Source organism: Guillardia theta, assembly GCF_000315625.1.
Source record: "Guillardia theta CCMP2712 unplaced genomic scaffold GUITHscaffold_2, whole genome shotgun sequence".
Classification (NCBI taxonomy): Eukaryota; class Cryptophyceae; order Pyrenomonadales; family Geminigeraceae; genus Guillardia; species Guillardia theta.
In genome coordinates this window covers 487511-501342 of record NW_005434672.1, presented here as the reverse complement: position 1 = coordinate 501342, position 13832 = coordinate 487511, and the positions used below count along the sequence as shown (strand labels likewise).

At 53.8% G+C, this 13832-nt stretch overlaps 6 protein-coding genes across 6 annotated transcripts in view; 3 read left to right on the top strand and 3 right to left on the bottom strand.

The window, feature by feature from the left end:
- Positions 1-51: 51 nt before the first annotated feature.
- GUITHDRAFT_99489 (hypothetical protein) lies at positions 52-913 on the bottom strand (the record flags this gene model as incomplete). The annotated part of the gene is made up of 3 exons (XM_005841762.1): positions 52-148; positions 195-664; positions 782-913. The coding sequence occupies 3 exons, from the start codon at positions 911-913 to the stop codon at positions 52-54; spliced, it is 699 nt and encodes a 232-aa protein (XP_005841819.1).
- An 818-nt stretch (positions 914-1731) lies between these two features.
- On the top strand, positions 1732-3877 carry GUITHDRAFT_131834 (hypothetical protein; the record flags this gene model as incomplete). The annotated part of the gene is made up of 11 exons (XM_005841761.1): positions 1732-1770; positions 1893-1925; positions 1961-2689; positions 2757-2915; positions 3069-3155; positions 3221-3253; positions 3304-3347; positions 3421-3483; positions 3530-3583; positions 3631-3730; positions 3779-3877. The coding sequence occupies 11 exons, from the start codon at positions 1732-1734 to the stop codon at positions 3875-3877; spliced, it is 1440 nt and encodes a 479-aa protein (XP_005841818.1).
- A 173-nt stretch (positions 3878-4050) lies between these two features.
- On the bottom strand, positions 4051-4927 carry RPS29e (small subunit ribosomal protein S29e, cytoplasmic; the record flags this gene model as incomplete). The annotated part of the gene is made up of 3 exons (XM_005841760.1): positions 4051-4059; positions 4114-4210; positions 4821-4927. 3 exons carry the CDS (start codon positions 4925-4927, stop codon positions 4051-4053), a joined length of 213 nt encoding a protein of 70 aa, XP_005841817.1.
- A 1105-nt stretch (positions 4928-6032) lies between these two features.
- GUITHDRAFT_149878 (hypothetical protein) lies at positions 6033-7572 on the top strand. The gene is given in 8 exon segments (XM_005841759.1): positions 6033-6083; positions 6330-6566; positions 6615-6765; positions 6958-7028; positions 7080-7132; positions 7183-7276; positions 7287-7362; positions 7528-7572. 6 exon segments carry the CDS (start codon positions 6045-6047, stop codon positions 7274-7276), a joined length of 645 nt encoding a protein of 214 aa, XP_005841816.1. The 5' UTR covers positions 6033-6044; the 3' UTR covers positions 7287-7362; positions 7528-7572.
- Positions 7573-9854: 2282 nt separating this feature from the next.
- GUITHDRAFT_99485 (hypothetical protein) lies at positions 9855-12891 on the bottom strand (the record flags this gene model as incomplete). Its single annotated transcript, XM_005841758.1, has 6 exons — positions 9855-9896; positions 9945-10731; positions 10777-11610; positions 11657-11819; positions 11958-12139; positions 12185-12891. 6 exons carry the CDS (start codon positions 12889-12891, stop codon positions 9855-9857), a joined length of 2715 nt encoding a protein of 904 aa, XP_005841815.1.
- Positions 12892-13709: 818 nt separating this feature from the next.
- The window catches only part of GUITHDRAFT_131831 (hypothetical protein), a gene marked incomplete at both ends in the record, with an annotated part of 1012 nt that continues 889 nt past the window's right edge, over positions 13710-13832 (top strand). The window contains one exon of the mRNA XM_005841757.1: positions 13710-13786. Coding sequence (XP_005841814.1) covers positions 13710-13786 — 77 coding nt within the window. The remainder of the gene's footprint in view (positions 13787-13832) is intronic.

The window sequence follows — 13832 nt, the reverse complement described above, 5'->3', positions numbered from 1 at the left end:
CTTGCTTTATCCCCCCCACCCCCCGTCACTATCTCGCCGAAACCTCCGCCCTCAAGCTCCTCCTGCCGCGGCATCAGCTGCTGCCTCGTCGTCCTGCTCGATGGCCGGACTCTGTGAGCGAGCGCATCGCAGCCAGCAGTCCTGCTTGCTGAGCACCAAGTGTGAACCGCTGCCTCTCTCCTGCGGTGGATCACGTTGCAGGTCCATCCAACGTCCGCTCTGATCGAGAGCTCGAGCTTGCCCCTCCAGGGCTCATGTCGACGTCTGTTGACTCGCCGGAGCTGAGAATGTAGTCGATCCACTCGTTGTTGACAAGCAGCTGGCTATGCTCCTCGTCCCACTCTCCCAGAATCCTCAACTCCTCCAGCGTCACTCTGGCGGTCAAAGAGTGCTCCTCTGGCTGGACCGAAGCGCCATGGGCGTGATGAGCGTCTGGAGCCTGGGCGAGTTCATGGGGGCAGCCAGTCAGCATCGGAGAGGAGGCAGGAGCATCGTGATGAGGTGTTGGTGTTGTTGCTCGAGGTCCGTTGCTTCTGTCATAAGTTGCTGCCACCTGCGCCGTCTGCTGGAGGAAGGAGGAGGAGGAGCGGATCGATCTTGTGTATGGCCATCGCGTCAGCCCGAGACGTCGGCAGGCGCTTTTGAGGCTCGTGAGCGAGATACCCTGCACGAGCAAGGCGCAAGTCAGCAAGGAGATCGAGCAAGACGATCAAGCAACAACATCGAGCAAGGACATCGAGCTACTACGGGAGACCAAGCAAGGGGAGGCCAGCATTCATACCAGGCAGTTGGCGGCCTCCTCTTGACGGAGCTCATACAACAGCTCAAGCTTGGCCAGGGTCAGCTCGACAGGCCTGGCACGGGCTCCCTTAGTAGAGCCAGCTCGTCCTCTCACCGTGACGGTATGCGACATGTGCGTGCTAGTCAGTCGGGTACTGACAGTGTGAACAGGCTTGAGACGTATCTTCAGTTCGCTTCAAGTAGCGGAGGTACATCTCAAGGACTAAAGGCTGCGACTCACAACGGAACGTTTGGCGCATATCTGCTGCCGCTGGTCTTAAGGCTTTACTCAATGTTAAGTTAAAGATAGTACGACTATCACGAAAAGAGGAGGTTTTTTCAAAGGGATACTAGCCTAGCCTAGGCCAGCCTAGTAGAGTCAGGAGATTTCCGTCCGACTGGAAGTCCTTGGGGGTCAAGCCTCCTGAGTGATTGTCCTCGGCAGTACCGTGGTCCCGTGATCATGCCGGGTGAACTTCACTGAGTCAAGCGCCGCCCGGGCACGGCACCGGCCCACCGTACGGTCGGCGACCATCACCCGACCCGGCCCGCGGCCGACTTTCACTGTTTTACACTCGCCTCACCGGAAGGAAGATCCGGTCACCGCCGGGATCGGCGAGCCTCCAGGCTCCGAGGGCATCATGTAATCATACTTGAATGCCGCTAAGTCATCGCGTCACCGTGCGGTGGTACCGTGCCATCATGCGGCTCAGCACGTCCAGCCAAAGTTGAAACTTCCAGGCTATTCAGGAGTCCGCCGGACTCTCGCATGCCTCGCAGGGCGGCGCCGGGCGCGCTTCACTGTTAGCGGGTGAGTCAGCATTGCGTTATAGTGACTGAGTTCAACTTGGCAAGTCGGATTGGCAGGCCCGGAGCCCCACTGGGCCCGAAGTTTACGACGGGGGGCTGATGACGGGAGGACGCAGCTCCGATCCCAGGAAGGCATGAAGGATGGCGAGCGAAGTCTGGGACGGCGAAAGGAGGAAGACGGTGGGATGAAGGAAGTTGAAGCTTGCCTGCTACTTGCTCATGTCTCATCCTACTATCCTCTCTTGTTGTAGCCCACAGGCGGATGTTTCCTCGGAAGGATCTGGTTCACTCGTTCATCCTAGGAAGACGTCGGCGCCTTCTCGTCCTCTTCCTATGTGCGTACAGGCTGCTCGCCTGCCTGTGCCAGCAGACATACTTCGTCCCGGACGAGTACTGGCAGGCGCCAGAGGTTGCGCACAGGATGGCATACGGGTATGGATACCTCACATGGGAGTGGAGGCAGGGGATACGAAGCTACGCGATGCCATTCGTGATGTCGCTGCTCTACGACATCGCAAGGGCTCTGTCTCTAGACAACGGTGATGTATTAGAGCTCATTCCCAAGCTCTGGTCGGGATCCATAGCCATCTTGACGGATCTGGCCATGGTAGAGCTAGCTCGCAAGCTGTTCGGAGTCGAGGTTGCCTTCAACGCGATCCTCTGCCAGGTCTCGTCGTGCTTCTTCTTCTACTGCATGTCACGCTCGCTGGTCAACTCAGTCGAAGCCTGTTTGATCACCTCAATCCTTGCACTTTGGCCATGGTCAGGTCTCAAAGATAAACCCGCGGGGTCGATGGTTGCGCTGAGTTGGCTCATGGCTGTCTGCTTCTTGATCCGGCCGACAAGCGTCGCCATGCTGCTGCCGCTGTTGTGTAGAGGAGCTGTCGCCTTGCGTGCTGCTGCTGCAAGAAGAGAGGTGCACAGACACCTGGTTGGTTCGATCACAAGCTTCCTGATCGCAGCTGCAGTGATCATAGGAATAGACTCATACTTCTATGGGAGATTTGTACTTTCAGCTTGGAACTTTTTCTATTTCAATGCTGTCCAAGGTGGAGGATCCATCTATGGCTCACACGTTTGGTGGTGGTATTTTTCAGAGGTGAGCTCAAAGACGGGCATCACTGAGTAAGAAAATTCACGTTCTGTTTCCTCTCCGATGATTGCAGGGCATCCCGACGCTTCTGATGACTTCGATTCCTCTGGTTTTCTACGGCATGAGAAAACGTTTTCATCGTGAGCTCCTGGAATGTGTAATCGTCACAACAGTCATGCACAGGTTGTACTCCCGTCGTCGTCTTTCTGTGTTCAATGACATGTTGACTTGGGTCAGTTTGCTAGCTCATAAGGAGTTCAGGTTTCTGCTCCCGATCGTTCCTGTCTGCATGTGTTTTGCCGGTGCAGGGCTCCACGAGCTGAGCAAGTCGCCCGTTAGTTGACGGCATGGCGTCTCCCCGTCGAGAGTCTGACAGGAGGCGCAGAGACTATGGCTCCTCGCATCCGTCGGCTTGCTGGCGACCAACCTGGCCCCGGCCCTCTACTTGTCCCTAGTGCATCAGAGAGGAGTGGTGGGTGTTTTACCTTAGCCTCTTTCTTCAGCCTCTTTTGCGATGATGTTCTGCTGCTGGAGCAGGTGGACGTCGTGAGGTGGCTGAGGCATGACGACGTGACTAGCGTTCTGTTCCTGATGCCATGCCACTCGACTCCTTTCTACAGGTCAGTCACTCTCATCTGCTCAAGATGGTGCTGGTGCTTGTGCGGTGATGATGATTGATGATGCTCAATTTCATGACGAGCGGGCTCGATTTGGGACCCAATTGACACGCGCAACAGCGTTCTGCACAGGAACATCTCCCTCACGTTTCTCGACTGCTCTCCTCCTCCCCACCGCCCCAGGTAGGATGCTTCACGCTTCTCCGCCATGTGTACGAGATGCTCGCAGTGATCCGTTGGACCGCTCGTGTCTCACCTCGCCGGAGCTGGACGAGGCAGACAGGTGCAATGGAAGTGAAGACGAGTCGTGTCCTTGAAAGCGGCTGCAAGGTTCTTTCAGTCGCCACAGACGTTCTTGGAATGTGCTTTCGATGGCGATCGAACAGCTCGTGTTCTGCCCTCGCACATTGTCATGTTTGCAAATCTAGAGGTGTGTGCACTCTCAAGAGGTGATGTCGAGATTTGACAACTTTCTCAGGAGCAAGTGGAGGGTTTTTTGACTTCTCATCACTACATGCTCAGGAAAGAGATCTTCCATACACACATTCCGTTAGAGGTTCGTGCGAATTCATTGTGACAAGTGCACGTTCTAACGTGTGTGCCAACCCCAGTCAAGGATATCCAAGACGATCAAGGTTTTTGGCAGGAATAAATAGCAACCCCCATATACGAGGACGCCAACACAAACCAACTACACACCAAAATGGCTTTTCAAAGTTTATTATCTACCAAACTTACTAGCCCAGACATTTACCGGTACTGCAAAGAAACCGAAGTCAAACACTTGTTTCATCACGCGAATGCCCATCTCACCTTTCTCCATCCCATGGTCTCAGCCTTCTCGCGGAAGTCACGGCGGGTCATGTTAATGTCGTACTTTCTGATGATACCGTGCTGGTTGCCGGAGCATCTGCACAGCACGCGTCAGCAATGAGTCATCTGAGTAATCAACCGCTATTGAAGTTGGTGAAATGCTACAACATCGATCGAACAACATGATCGGAGATCAAATGAACGAGAGCGAGCAAACGAAATATCAACATTCAGAATTGTAGTCAAAGTGGATGCTGGAAACAGACGTGCGACGAGAGGGTGAGAGGACTTTCTTTCACACAACAAGAAAGTGCTGTAAGTCAACAGAGACTTGTTATGTGGGAGATTGAGCGAGAAAATAAACGAGCGATAACTATAATAGAAAATGATGTTTGAGGATAAGAGACGTTCAAAGCCACAGCCACCATCACTCAAATTGCAAGAGCGCGCGCAGAGATTGACACCATTTGTGTGAACCTGACAGGCATGACAAACATTTGTACAAAAAGAAAGCAACGACAAGAGGGAGAGAATGGGAAAAACAACCTCCTTACAGCAAAGAAAACGTCCAGCAATCATTTAAACACTACATTCGCACACATCAAGCCAACAGCATGCATCTTAACACACGCGTCCCTTCCCAACCTCTCTCTTCACCCACTTCCTCCTCTCCTTCCCGTATTTCCACCCAGTTCTGATCAGCTCACCTGCATGCTCTGGTTCCCTTGCCGCTGATCACCTTCCCCTTGCCATCGGCGACCTTGCCGTCCGTCCTTGGCCCCTTGCGGGCGTACCAGACTGTCTCGAAGCCCATGCTGCTACTGCACGCGCGTCCTGCCTGCCCTAAAAAAAAAAAAGAGCACAAGTACCCCCACCCCCCAAACTCCTTGATTTTCACCCCCCACTTCGAGCATCTTGATACCCCTACCCCCCAGTGAACCCGTTCGATACCCCCCGGAGGCGTACCATCAGACCCGCCTCAGAATTGATGAGTCATGGTCTACCATCTTCACCCACCTCCATTCCCCCATGAGAGAACAGGGGGGTTCGATGTCGAAGGGGTGGGGTGAATCACTGGGGGGTGGTCGGTGGGAGAATTTTTTTCCTTTCAGGCGGGTTACCGTTCTGCTAAGACGGGGGTCCATATAGAAAAAATATGGGGTGAGGGTATTGAAGAAGGGGTCGTAGGTCGAAACGATTCCCTATCTCTAGGGTACGGTCAAGAGGTTGTCCTCCTGCCCAGGGGGTGCTAGGAAGGGGTAGGGGCAGAGATATAAGAGATGGTGGAGGGTAGGAGGGGTGGACTGAAATGATCATTAGAAGCATGGATGGTGGGTACTATTAGAGTATACGTGGGGTAGTCGGTGGGAGGGGACTGTGGGTACGTAGATTCCATGGTAAAAGAGGATGGGGTGGGGTACTACTTGGGTGAGAGGACATGCTAAGATTGTAGTGAAAAATTCAGAGAGTGAGATGGGTAGGGTACTGTAAAATTTGTTTTGTAGGGTGGGTACTGGTGAAAAGCAGGGGTGAACCAATTTCTCCAGGGGGTCCTTGAATTTTCAACAACTGGGGCATATTGAAGATCATGGGGGTAGTGGTGGTTTTGTTCGAACGGCGGGTAGGTGGTAGGTGGCAGCTTCTGAGGGGGTGGGTGGTGTTTGCGTTTGGGTTGTCCCGATCCTCAAAAAGTGATGAGTTTCTGAGTGACCGAGGATTATCGAAGGGGGTACATACAGGGGGTGGGTGATTACAAATATTTACTTAACAAACTGAAAATGATTCGATCACCTATGAGAAACCTCTTGACTTGAGTAAATCAATAGATTATGTTGACTGAAATAATCAGGGTAGTGGGTGGGTACCTCATAGGAGTCTCGGCACGTGAGTTTGGGGGTAGAGGCACACTCAAGCCGACCCCCGCCGCTGCCATGCTCACGCGAACTGCAGCGCTCGCGCTTATCCCGGCGGTAAGGAGGAGGAAGGAGAGGAGGAGAGGGGGAGGAATCCATACATCAAGATGCTGAGAGAATAGGAGAGTTGCTGTGCTGGGGGATCAACTGGTAGTGGTCCTGAAGGAGAGTGTGTAGACAAGGGGGAAAGGAACGAGCAGGTGGAGGGGGAGGCGGGGCGAGGTTCGAGGTGTCGTGGTGCTCCTCGTGCCATCGGCATCTTCCTCATGGTCTTATAGGTTACTGAGAGTTTCTGTCTCGCAGGTTGTGGAGGCTTTTGCCCCCACTGCTCTTCCTGCATCATGCGGAAGATTGGCTCGTGCCGGCGCCGTCTGCCGCTCACGACCGGCCGCCGGCGGTCTCCGCATGTCCGCGGAGATCGAGGGAGCTCAGAACCTCCTCTCTGCTCTCAACACCGTCCCCTTCGTGGACGAGATCACTGGCGAGCCACAGGGGTTCACTGCTCCCATCTCCCACTTCGGCTCCGTGATCGGACTCTGGGTCAGCCTCGGGGGTTCTCCTTTACATGCGGCTGACGAGGGTTCGCAGGTTCTCTTTGCCCTCCCCGTCTGGTCTGCTGCCTACAAGCAGGCCGGGTGCGACACCCCCTCCTGGTTCGGTGTCTCCCAAGTTAGCGAGGAGGCTCCTGGCATCGGAGCTGTGGCCAAGGCTGCCCCGGCCTACGATGGACCCTCATTCCGTGAGACGATGATGATGATGATGATGATGATGATGATGATGCCGAGATTGGGGTGGGGAGAGAGAAGGAAGGGGGGAGTTGGAGGTGTTTTTGGTTCACGAGCATGGTGGGGATGATCGGGTGGTCAAACTGATCGCTGCGGCTGAGGGAGGAGATATGATGATGCGCTGCATGTTGACGTCGATGGGTCAGGCGAGGGTCTCGAGTATGTGCTGTCCTTCCTCTGGAAGCCTCCCATCCTCATCGCCTGGCGCCCAAGAAGCGTGAGTGGCCTTCGTGACCTCGCCTGCTCCACCTGACGATACCCTGTGAAGGATCTTGACCGCGATTCTATGGATCCGGCCCGTGACACCGTCGTCTCTTCCCTGTGTGTTGAGAAGGAGGAGGAAGCACGGGGTCTTGACTGTCGGTCTGTAGCTACAAGAGTCTTGGAGGAGCTCTCGACAAGACTGCTGTCTACGATGAGGAGGATCAGGTGAAGGCGGGAGATGCTGGAAAGGGGGACGGCTGACTGGTTGCGAAGCTTCTCATCCTCTCGGACATCCCTGAGATCGAGGAGACTGCCCTCGGCAGACGCCGTGACGACCTCGCCCGCAAGTCAGGTGAGAGGGAAAGGAGGCAGCTGTTTAGAGGGGACGCAGTTGGGACAGATGGTTGGGCACGGTCGGGGGACAGGATGGAGTGTACAGGAGGAGGGTGGAATGACTGTGGAGAATCTATGTGCTTTGCTTCATGGATGATACCTCTGACTTTTCTCTCCTGCCAGGACTCCTTGTTGATGATGACAACTTCGGTATGTCCCTGCTTGAGATCTCCAAGAGAAGCGGCAAGGTGAAGCTTCTTTCCTTTCCCTCCCCCCTCCCCCGTCTCGCTCCCTCTCCCTGTCTCTCTCCCTTCCTCTCTCTAATTCTCTCATACTCTGCACGATATCCTGTCGCCTCCTCCTGCTTCTTCCTCCACTCTTTCCACCGCTGATTGCTCTGTCCCAGAGCGTCTCTTTCTCTGAGAAGACTGTCAACATCGATGCCGCCGAGCTTGCGGTGAGTGCAGTCGCGCGTTACGGAAACTACACCCTCCTCCCCCTTGTCCTGAGATACCTTGCCCTGCGAAGGACGTTCTGCTCTCAACCTGCTATCCTGCTGCCAAGTCCTTCCTGTTTACTTCATCTCCCTTCCTTCTCTTTGCTTCACCTTTCCTTAGCCTTCTCTGCATTTGCTTATCCCTTTGCCTTCAGGCCCTCAGAGCTGCTGCCTCTGGCAAGAGCTCCTCTGCCCCCAAGGCCGTCGCCAAGCCTGCGCCCAAGCCTGTTGTGAGGGCTGCTCCTAAGGTTGACCCTCCCCATCCTCTTCCTCATGCTTACTTTCGGTTTAACAGCCTGCCCCCCGTGCTGCCCCGGCTCCCCGTGCGGCCCCTGCCCCCCGTGCTGCCCCGGCTCCCCGCGCGGCCCCTGCCCCCCGCGCGGCTGCTCCTTCTCCCTTCAGCGCTGCTGCTGCCAAGTAAGAAAGGCTGGCAGAGGGTGCAGGTCAGTTGACGCTCTTCGTGCAGGGCCAAGGCTGCCGCTGAGGAGGCTGCGAAGAAGGTGAAGCATTGGCTTCTCTCTTGCGCTTGTCGCTCATCCTGTACAGGCTCAGGCTGCTGCTGCTGCCAGAGCTGAGGCTGCCGCCGCCGCTGCCGCCCAGGTGGAGAAGGCAAGATGAGGATGGGCGGGTCATTGACGCCTCCTGCAGGCTAAGGCTCGCCAGCAGCAGCAGGCCGCTGCTGCCGCTGCCAAGGCTGCTGCTGCCAGACAGGTAAGGAGACAAGGTGGAGGGCAACGAGAAGAAGCTGACTCGCGTTCTACCAGCCTGCTGTCCAGTCCAAGGTTGGCCTTGGCACCCAGGTAGGACGTTGTGGTTCTCCTCCTCCACCCCTCACGTTCTCTCAGCCCGTCCCCAAGTCGGGAGGATTCTTCGGTCGCACTCAGGCCATCAGCCTTCCCTCCTTCCCTGGAACTCAGGTGACGATGCTTCCTGTCGCTCGCTCGCTCCTCCTCCTCCTGCTCCTCCTCCTTCCCTTGCATCCTTCTGTGACATCAGATTTCCCCTTGCTTACTTGCTTTCAGCGCGTGAGCACTCCCCCGGCGGCTGCTGCTCCTGCCCCTCGCGCTGCTCCTGCCCCTCGTGCCGCCCCCAAGGTATACCATCGCGCCATTTCCACCATCGTCCACTTCTCTTCCCCATCATCTCCCCCTTGCCCTCCTCATTTCTGAGGACATGCCCTGCAGGCTGCTGCTGGCGGCGCTGGCCTCCCTTCTGCTCCCCCCAAGTCGATCGAGGGCATCAACGTCTTCGGAGACTCTATCTTCTTCGGCGAGGGCATCCTCAAGGACGGCCTTGTCCCCCAGTGGGAGCCCTCCCTCGAGGTTGACAACTGGGGAAGGCCCAAGGAGGGAGCCTCCGAGGCGACTATCAGGTGCTTCCCGCATGTCCAATGTTGCAGCCGGACACTAACATTCCTCCTCCTCCTCCTCCTCCTCCTCCTCCTTGTTTCTCGCCTTTGTCCTCCTTTGCAGGGCTTACAACCAGAAGAAGCAGGAGCAGAAGCTCAAGGAGCTCGAGAACTCCAGCACCTACCCCTACGACCCCAACTCGGTTTTGCCCAAGTAGATGAGAAGAACTTGAAGAATTTTGTTGACCCACAAGTTTCCGGTTGTTTTGCGTTTTCTCCTCCTTTCCTCCTCATACACATTACCTCGTTTTCTCCTCGTCCACATCTACCGTCCACATCTACCTTCCTCTACATGTGCTCAAAGCGCAAGAGCACTGTCCCAACTCATCTTGCATGTGCGGCACTTGTCATGCAAGTTCTTCGACGAAGAACTTGCTCGGCCTGCACTGACCCTGATACCAACCCTTCTGCCGTGAAGTCAAGATCATAGAGGGAGAAGCTTGTCTAATAGTTCGACGTGAAAGGAACCATCAGTGGAAGGCACCACAATAACCCGATGAACATTGTCAGGATTTGAGTTTCATTGGGAGGAGATACAAGTTACACAGAGGAGACGAGGACTTAGGGAGATCATGAAACTTGAGCAAGACTAAGACAAGGGTCTAGAAGACTTCAAACAGCCTCATCCGCAGCCCCTGCCCCAACTGGTTTTGCAACAATCAGCATCGTCATGACAAGAACTGCACAGCTACCGACCTAAAGCCAAGCAACTTCTTTCGACGTGAGCCAGACGAAGGGTTTGAACGATCTGCGTCTCTGGGAGAGTCAGCGCAAGGCTCTGGATCTCTTCGCTTGCCAAACAGGGACGGGATCGAGTCAATCGCTCGCTGAACGGTGTGACTCTCCTTGAGCCTAACAGTAGGAGGAGTCGACACTTGAAGTTCTCTCAACCCTTGCCGGGCATATGCAGGCGGCAAGTTGGCCGAGGAAGAGTTTCTCCAATCCGAAGGAGATGCTACTGACACTTCATCCAGCTGATTCTCATGGCTGAAGTTGAAGTTCCTTGTCCCCGCCCGGCATGAAGTCGCGCAGTCAGGATCACCAGGGTCAAGGTCATCCAACAGGGTTGACGAAGAATCTGACATGGACCCTCCCGACCATCGTCGAGATGGCAAGTCGTCTGGTCGCCAACTCCAGTTGCCTGCTTTCTCCTGTGCGGCATGAGGGGTCTTACCATTTGTCATCGAGCTCGGACAAGACGTTGGAGCCTCTGATTGGATGGGAATATCTGATCTGATGGATGGCTCTGACTTGATGGGAAAGGAGTTTGGCACTGAGCTCGACGAGGTCGCGCATCTCGCATCTGAAGAGCTCGAGCACTTTGAATCATCAGGCAGAGGGGCAACTCGAATGGGAAGAGGCTTTGCTCCATTCCTGGCTGATATCATTTCCCTTCCGCCTTGTTTGTAAGATTCTGGAATCTCTTGAAGATATCTGGAGGGCTCTTGGCTGAGGCCGGTTTCAGAGTCCGTCGATACCCTGCCATCAATCTCACAACAGGATCAAACATGGCAAGAGACCAACCAGGAAACTTGAAGCATGCTCTTTGCTCGTGAAAACGCGACAAACGCAAGCCGTCGTTCCTCTTCTAGTGACATAGTTCGCCATTGAGTTTCCTTGTCGATATCATCATCATGATTATCATCATCGATTCGCTGTATCAGTGGGCAAATACTGTCTGAAAACCTCACCAACCATACGTGAGAGAACTCAAGACCTTTGGATTGATGTATGGTTGTGAGAGTTACGACTTCTTTCTGCCTCGCAGCTTTGATTTGCGAATTACTGACCATGTAGACGAAGGAAGCAAGCTTGGACGAAGTTGTGTTGCCAGCCGAAGTTCGACTTTTGGAACCCAGTCCAAAATCATCTGACTCCAGCAGAACATCTTTTTGCATGTGTTTGATGATTTTTCCAAGCTCACTATCATGCTTTGATGGACGTCCAAAGATGTGTCGCTGCAAGTTTTCAAGCACAATGCTTTCTGTCTCATTTTTGATATCCTCTTGGATTGATTGGATCACGTGCAAAAAGTCAGAAAGGCCCTTCGTTTGTTTTTGCGGAAGCGAATCGTAGTTGCTGTTACAGAGAATTCTACACGCCTGCAAAAACTTACATTTATGTCTCTGTGCAGTTGCGATGATCTTGCCGACAGCTGATTCACCGAGGCCTCGTTTTGGCTTGTTGATAATCCTTCGCATCGCATCGTCATTTTCAAAGAGAGCAGCTTTGAGGTACGCAAGCAGGTCCATCGACAGCGCCTTTCGATAGACATTCTCATCGTCAGGTGAGACATTGACCACCGGAATATTCCTCTTCTTGAGTGCATTCTCGAATAACTTGCCGATCGATCTCAAACTGTGTAACATCAGATAAAGCATTACTACACAAAAACACAGCATACCGGTACAAGATTGCCATCTGTGAAAGTGGAACTCCGGCACGTCTCCAGTATTCTATTTCATTGGTCACCCAGGTGATTTCCTTTTCTTCAGTTGTATGGCTCGTGATCACAATTCTGTCGCCAATATCGTTGGTGGTGAAAGGCTTAATGCCATATTCAGTGCCTTGCGTAGGATTTTTGGAAATCAAGGAAGCGCTGGCTTCAACTATATATCTAGATGAGCGAAAATTTCTCTCAAGTCTCGTGACTTTGGTTGATGGCCACGTTTTCAGAAAGATTCCAAAGTTATCCTGCACCTTACCATGGAGAAAGTTGTAAATCGACTGGTTCGGATCTCCGAAGGCAGTGATGCTCGATGGCTTCCCTTGCATCAAAACTTTGACAAGTTGAATCTGATTGTGAGAAACATCTTGAAATTCGTCTATCAATACGTATCTCGACTTTGCCTGGATGATTTTTCGCGTTCGCTCAGCGTCCAGCAGACTGTCAACACCCGATCAGAACATGTCAACATGAGATATGCTCAACCTGGTCGCAAGCGGAATCAGATCATCAAAGTCAACACAGTTTCTTCTTTTCTTCTCTCTCTCATAGTGACCAAAAACTTCTGACTCCAGTGCAAACTGCGGCTTCGGTACGCTTCCTGACGACTTTGTCCTTCTCATCCATTCAACAAAGTAGAGCGCTGCCTGGTGGGTGCCCTTGTCCTGGTTGGACGGCCCAGCATTCACCACCTGATTGAGCTCTTCATCGCCATAGTCTGAATCGATCCGGTTGTCTGCTCGCCATGTCTTGATCTGCTGAGCTTGGAAGCTATTCAGCTTGCCGAAACATTCTTTCACAAGATCGATCTGAGCTGAGGAGTCCAGGACCATGGGCTCGAAACGAAACCCGAGCTCAGCATGGAATTCTTTCACGCATGCCAGGCAATAAGAATGGAACGTCTGTATCAGCAGACCGCAATCTCGACCATGGCACAATTTCGCTACCCTGTCCTGCATCTCCTGACATGCCTTCCTGGTGAACGTCAACGCAAGGATGGAATGAGGCGGTATCTTATGCTTGACGATCATCATCGCTATGCGCAGTGTCAGGACACGAGTCTTCCCTGATCCAGGTCCTGCCACGACGAGGCAAGGGCCCTCAATATCCGCAACCGTAGCTCGACGCTGGTCCTCGTCTAGCAGCATGAATGCCTGCTCGTAGTTGGACTGCGCGAGCTCTAGAGATGTCATCTGTGCAAAAGAAGAGGAGAAGGAGACGGGGGATGCAGCAGCAACGTTTCAACGATGGAAAATCCCAGTCACCTCAACTGTGGGATATCGACGACAGATTATCATTGCTGCTTTTCGTTGCTGCCTCCGGTCCGATAATTTCACTTGTCTCTTCCTGTCTGTGTTCATCCTATCTCTCAGGCAACTCAATCGCCTCTCTCCTCTCCTTGCTCCCCTCTCCCTCCCCTCTCCCTCCCCTCTCCCTCCCCTCTCCCTCCCCTCTCTCGCTCATTTTGCGCCTGAAAATATTTGGCGCGCATTTGCCCCCGGGCACATTCGGCAATGTCTCGCAAGACAGTAAGTTTATGCATCATATTTTGGTATATGTATTATCAATGTCCTTCAAATTGTATCTGAGGCAGGCCCGAAAAAGAATTCTACCGAGGACGAGGCCATGCTCAAAATCAGCCTTGGGCGCGCAAGGTGAGAAGAGCGACGGGGAGAGAAGATGCAGAAAAAGCGGCATGAAGTCGATCAATGCAGAACCTTGTACTGAGGAAGATGAATGGGGGCAGGAGCAGGAGCAGGAGCAGGAGCGGAAAGGGGAGGGGGGGGAAGAGTTGAGTGAAGAGACGAAGACGAAGGTAAGACGAAGGTGAAGACGAAGGTGAAGACGAGATAGGGGCATGGGGAGCAGGGGAGGCATGCCGAACATCGACAGAGGAGGCATTGCTGCTGGATAGAAGAAATCCTATGCCAACGCTCGTTCACTTGTTCTTTGACCCAGGACAGCATTGCGGGCAGGACTGCCACTGTGTGCGACTGCAGGTCAACGCTGGATGTCCTTTGGGAGGGCAGAGGAGGGAGTGGTGAAGGCGCTCCAAGACATTCTTGAGTCTGCAGGGAACAAAGACTGGTCAGTTTACCCCCACCACCACCACCACCTCCTCCTCCTCCTCCAC

Bases quoted from the DNA above. Each gene is read 5' to 3' on its own strand.
- GUITHDRAFT_149878 (XM_005841759.1), top strand. From the start codon at position 6,045: ATGCTCACGCGAACTGCAGCGCTCGCGCTTATCCCGGCG. The intron at 6,084-6,329 runs GTAAGGAGGAGG...TCTGTCTCGCAG, and splicing joins CGCTCGCGCTTATCCCGGCG to GTTGTGGAGGCTTTTGCCCC. The intron at 6,567-6,614 runs GTCAGCCTCGGG...GAGGGTTCGCAG, and splicing joins GCTCCGTGATCGGACTCTGG to GTTCTCTTTGCCCTCCCCGT.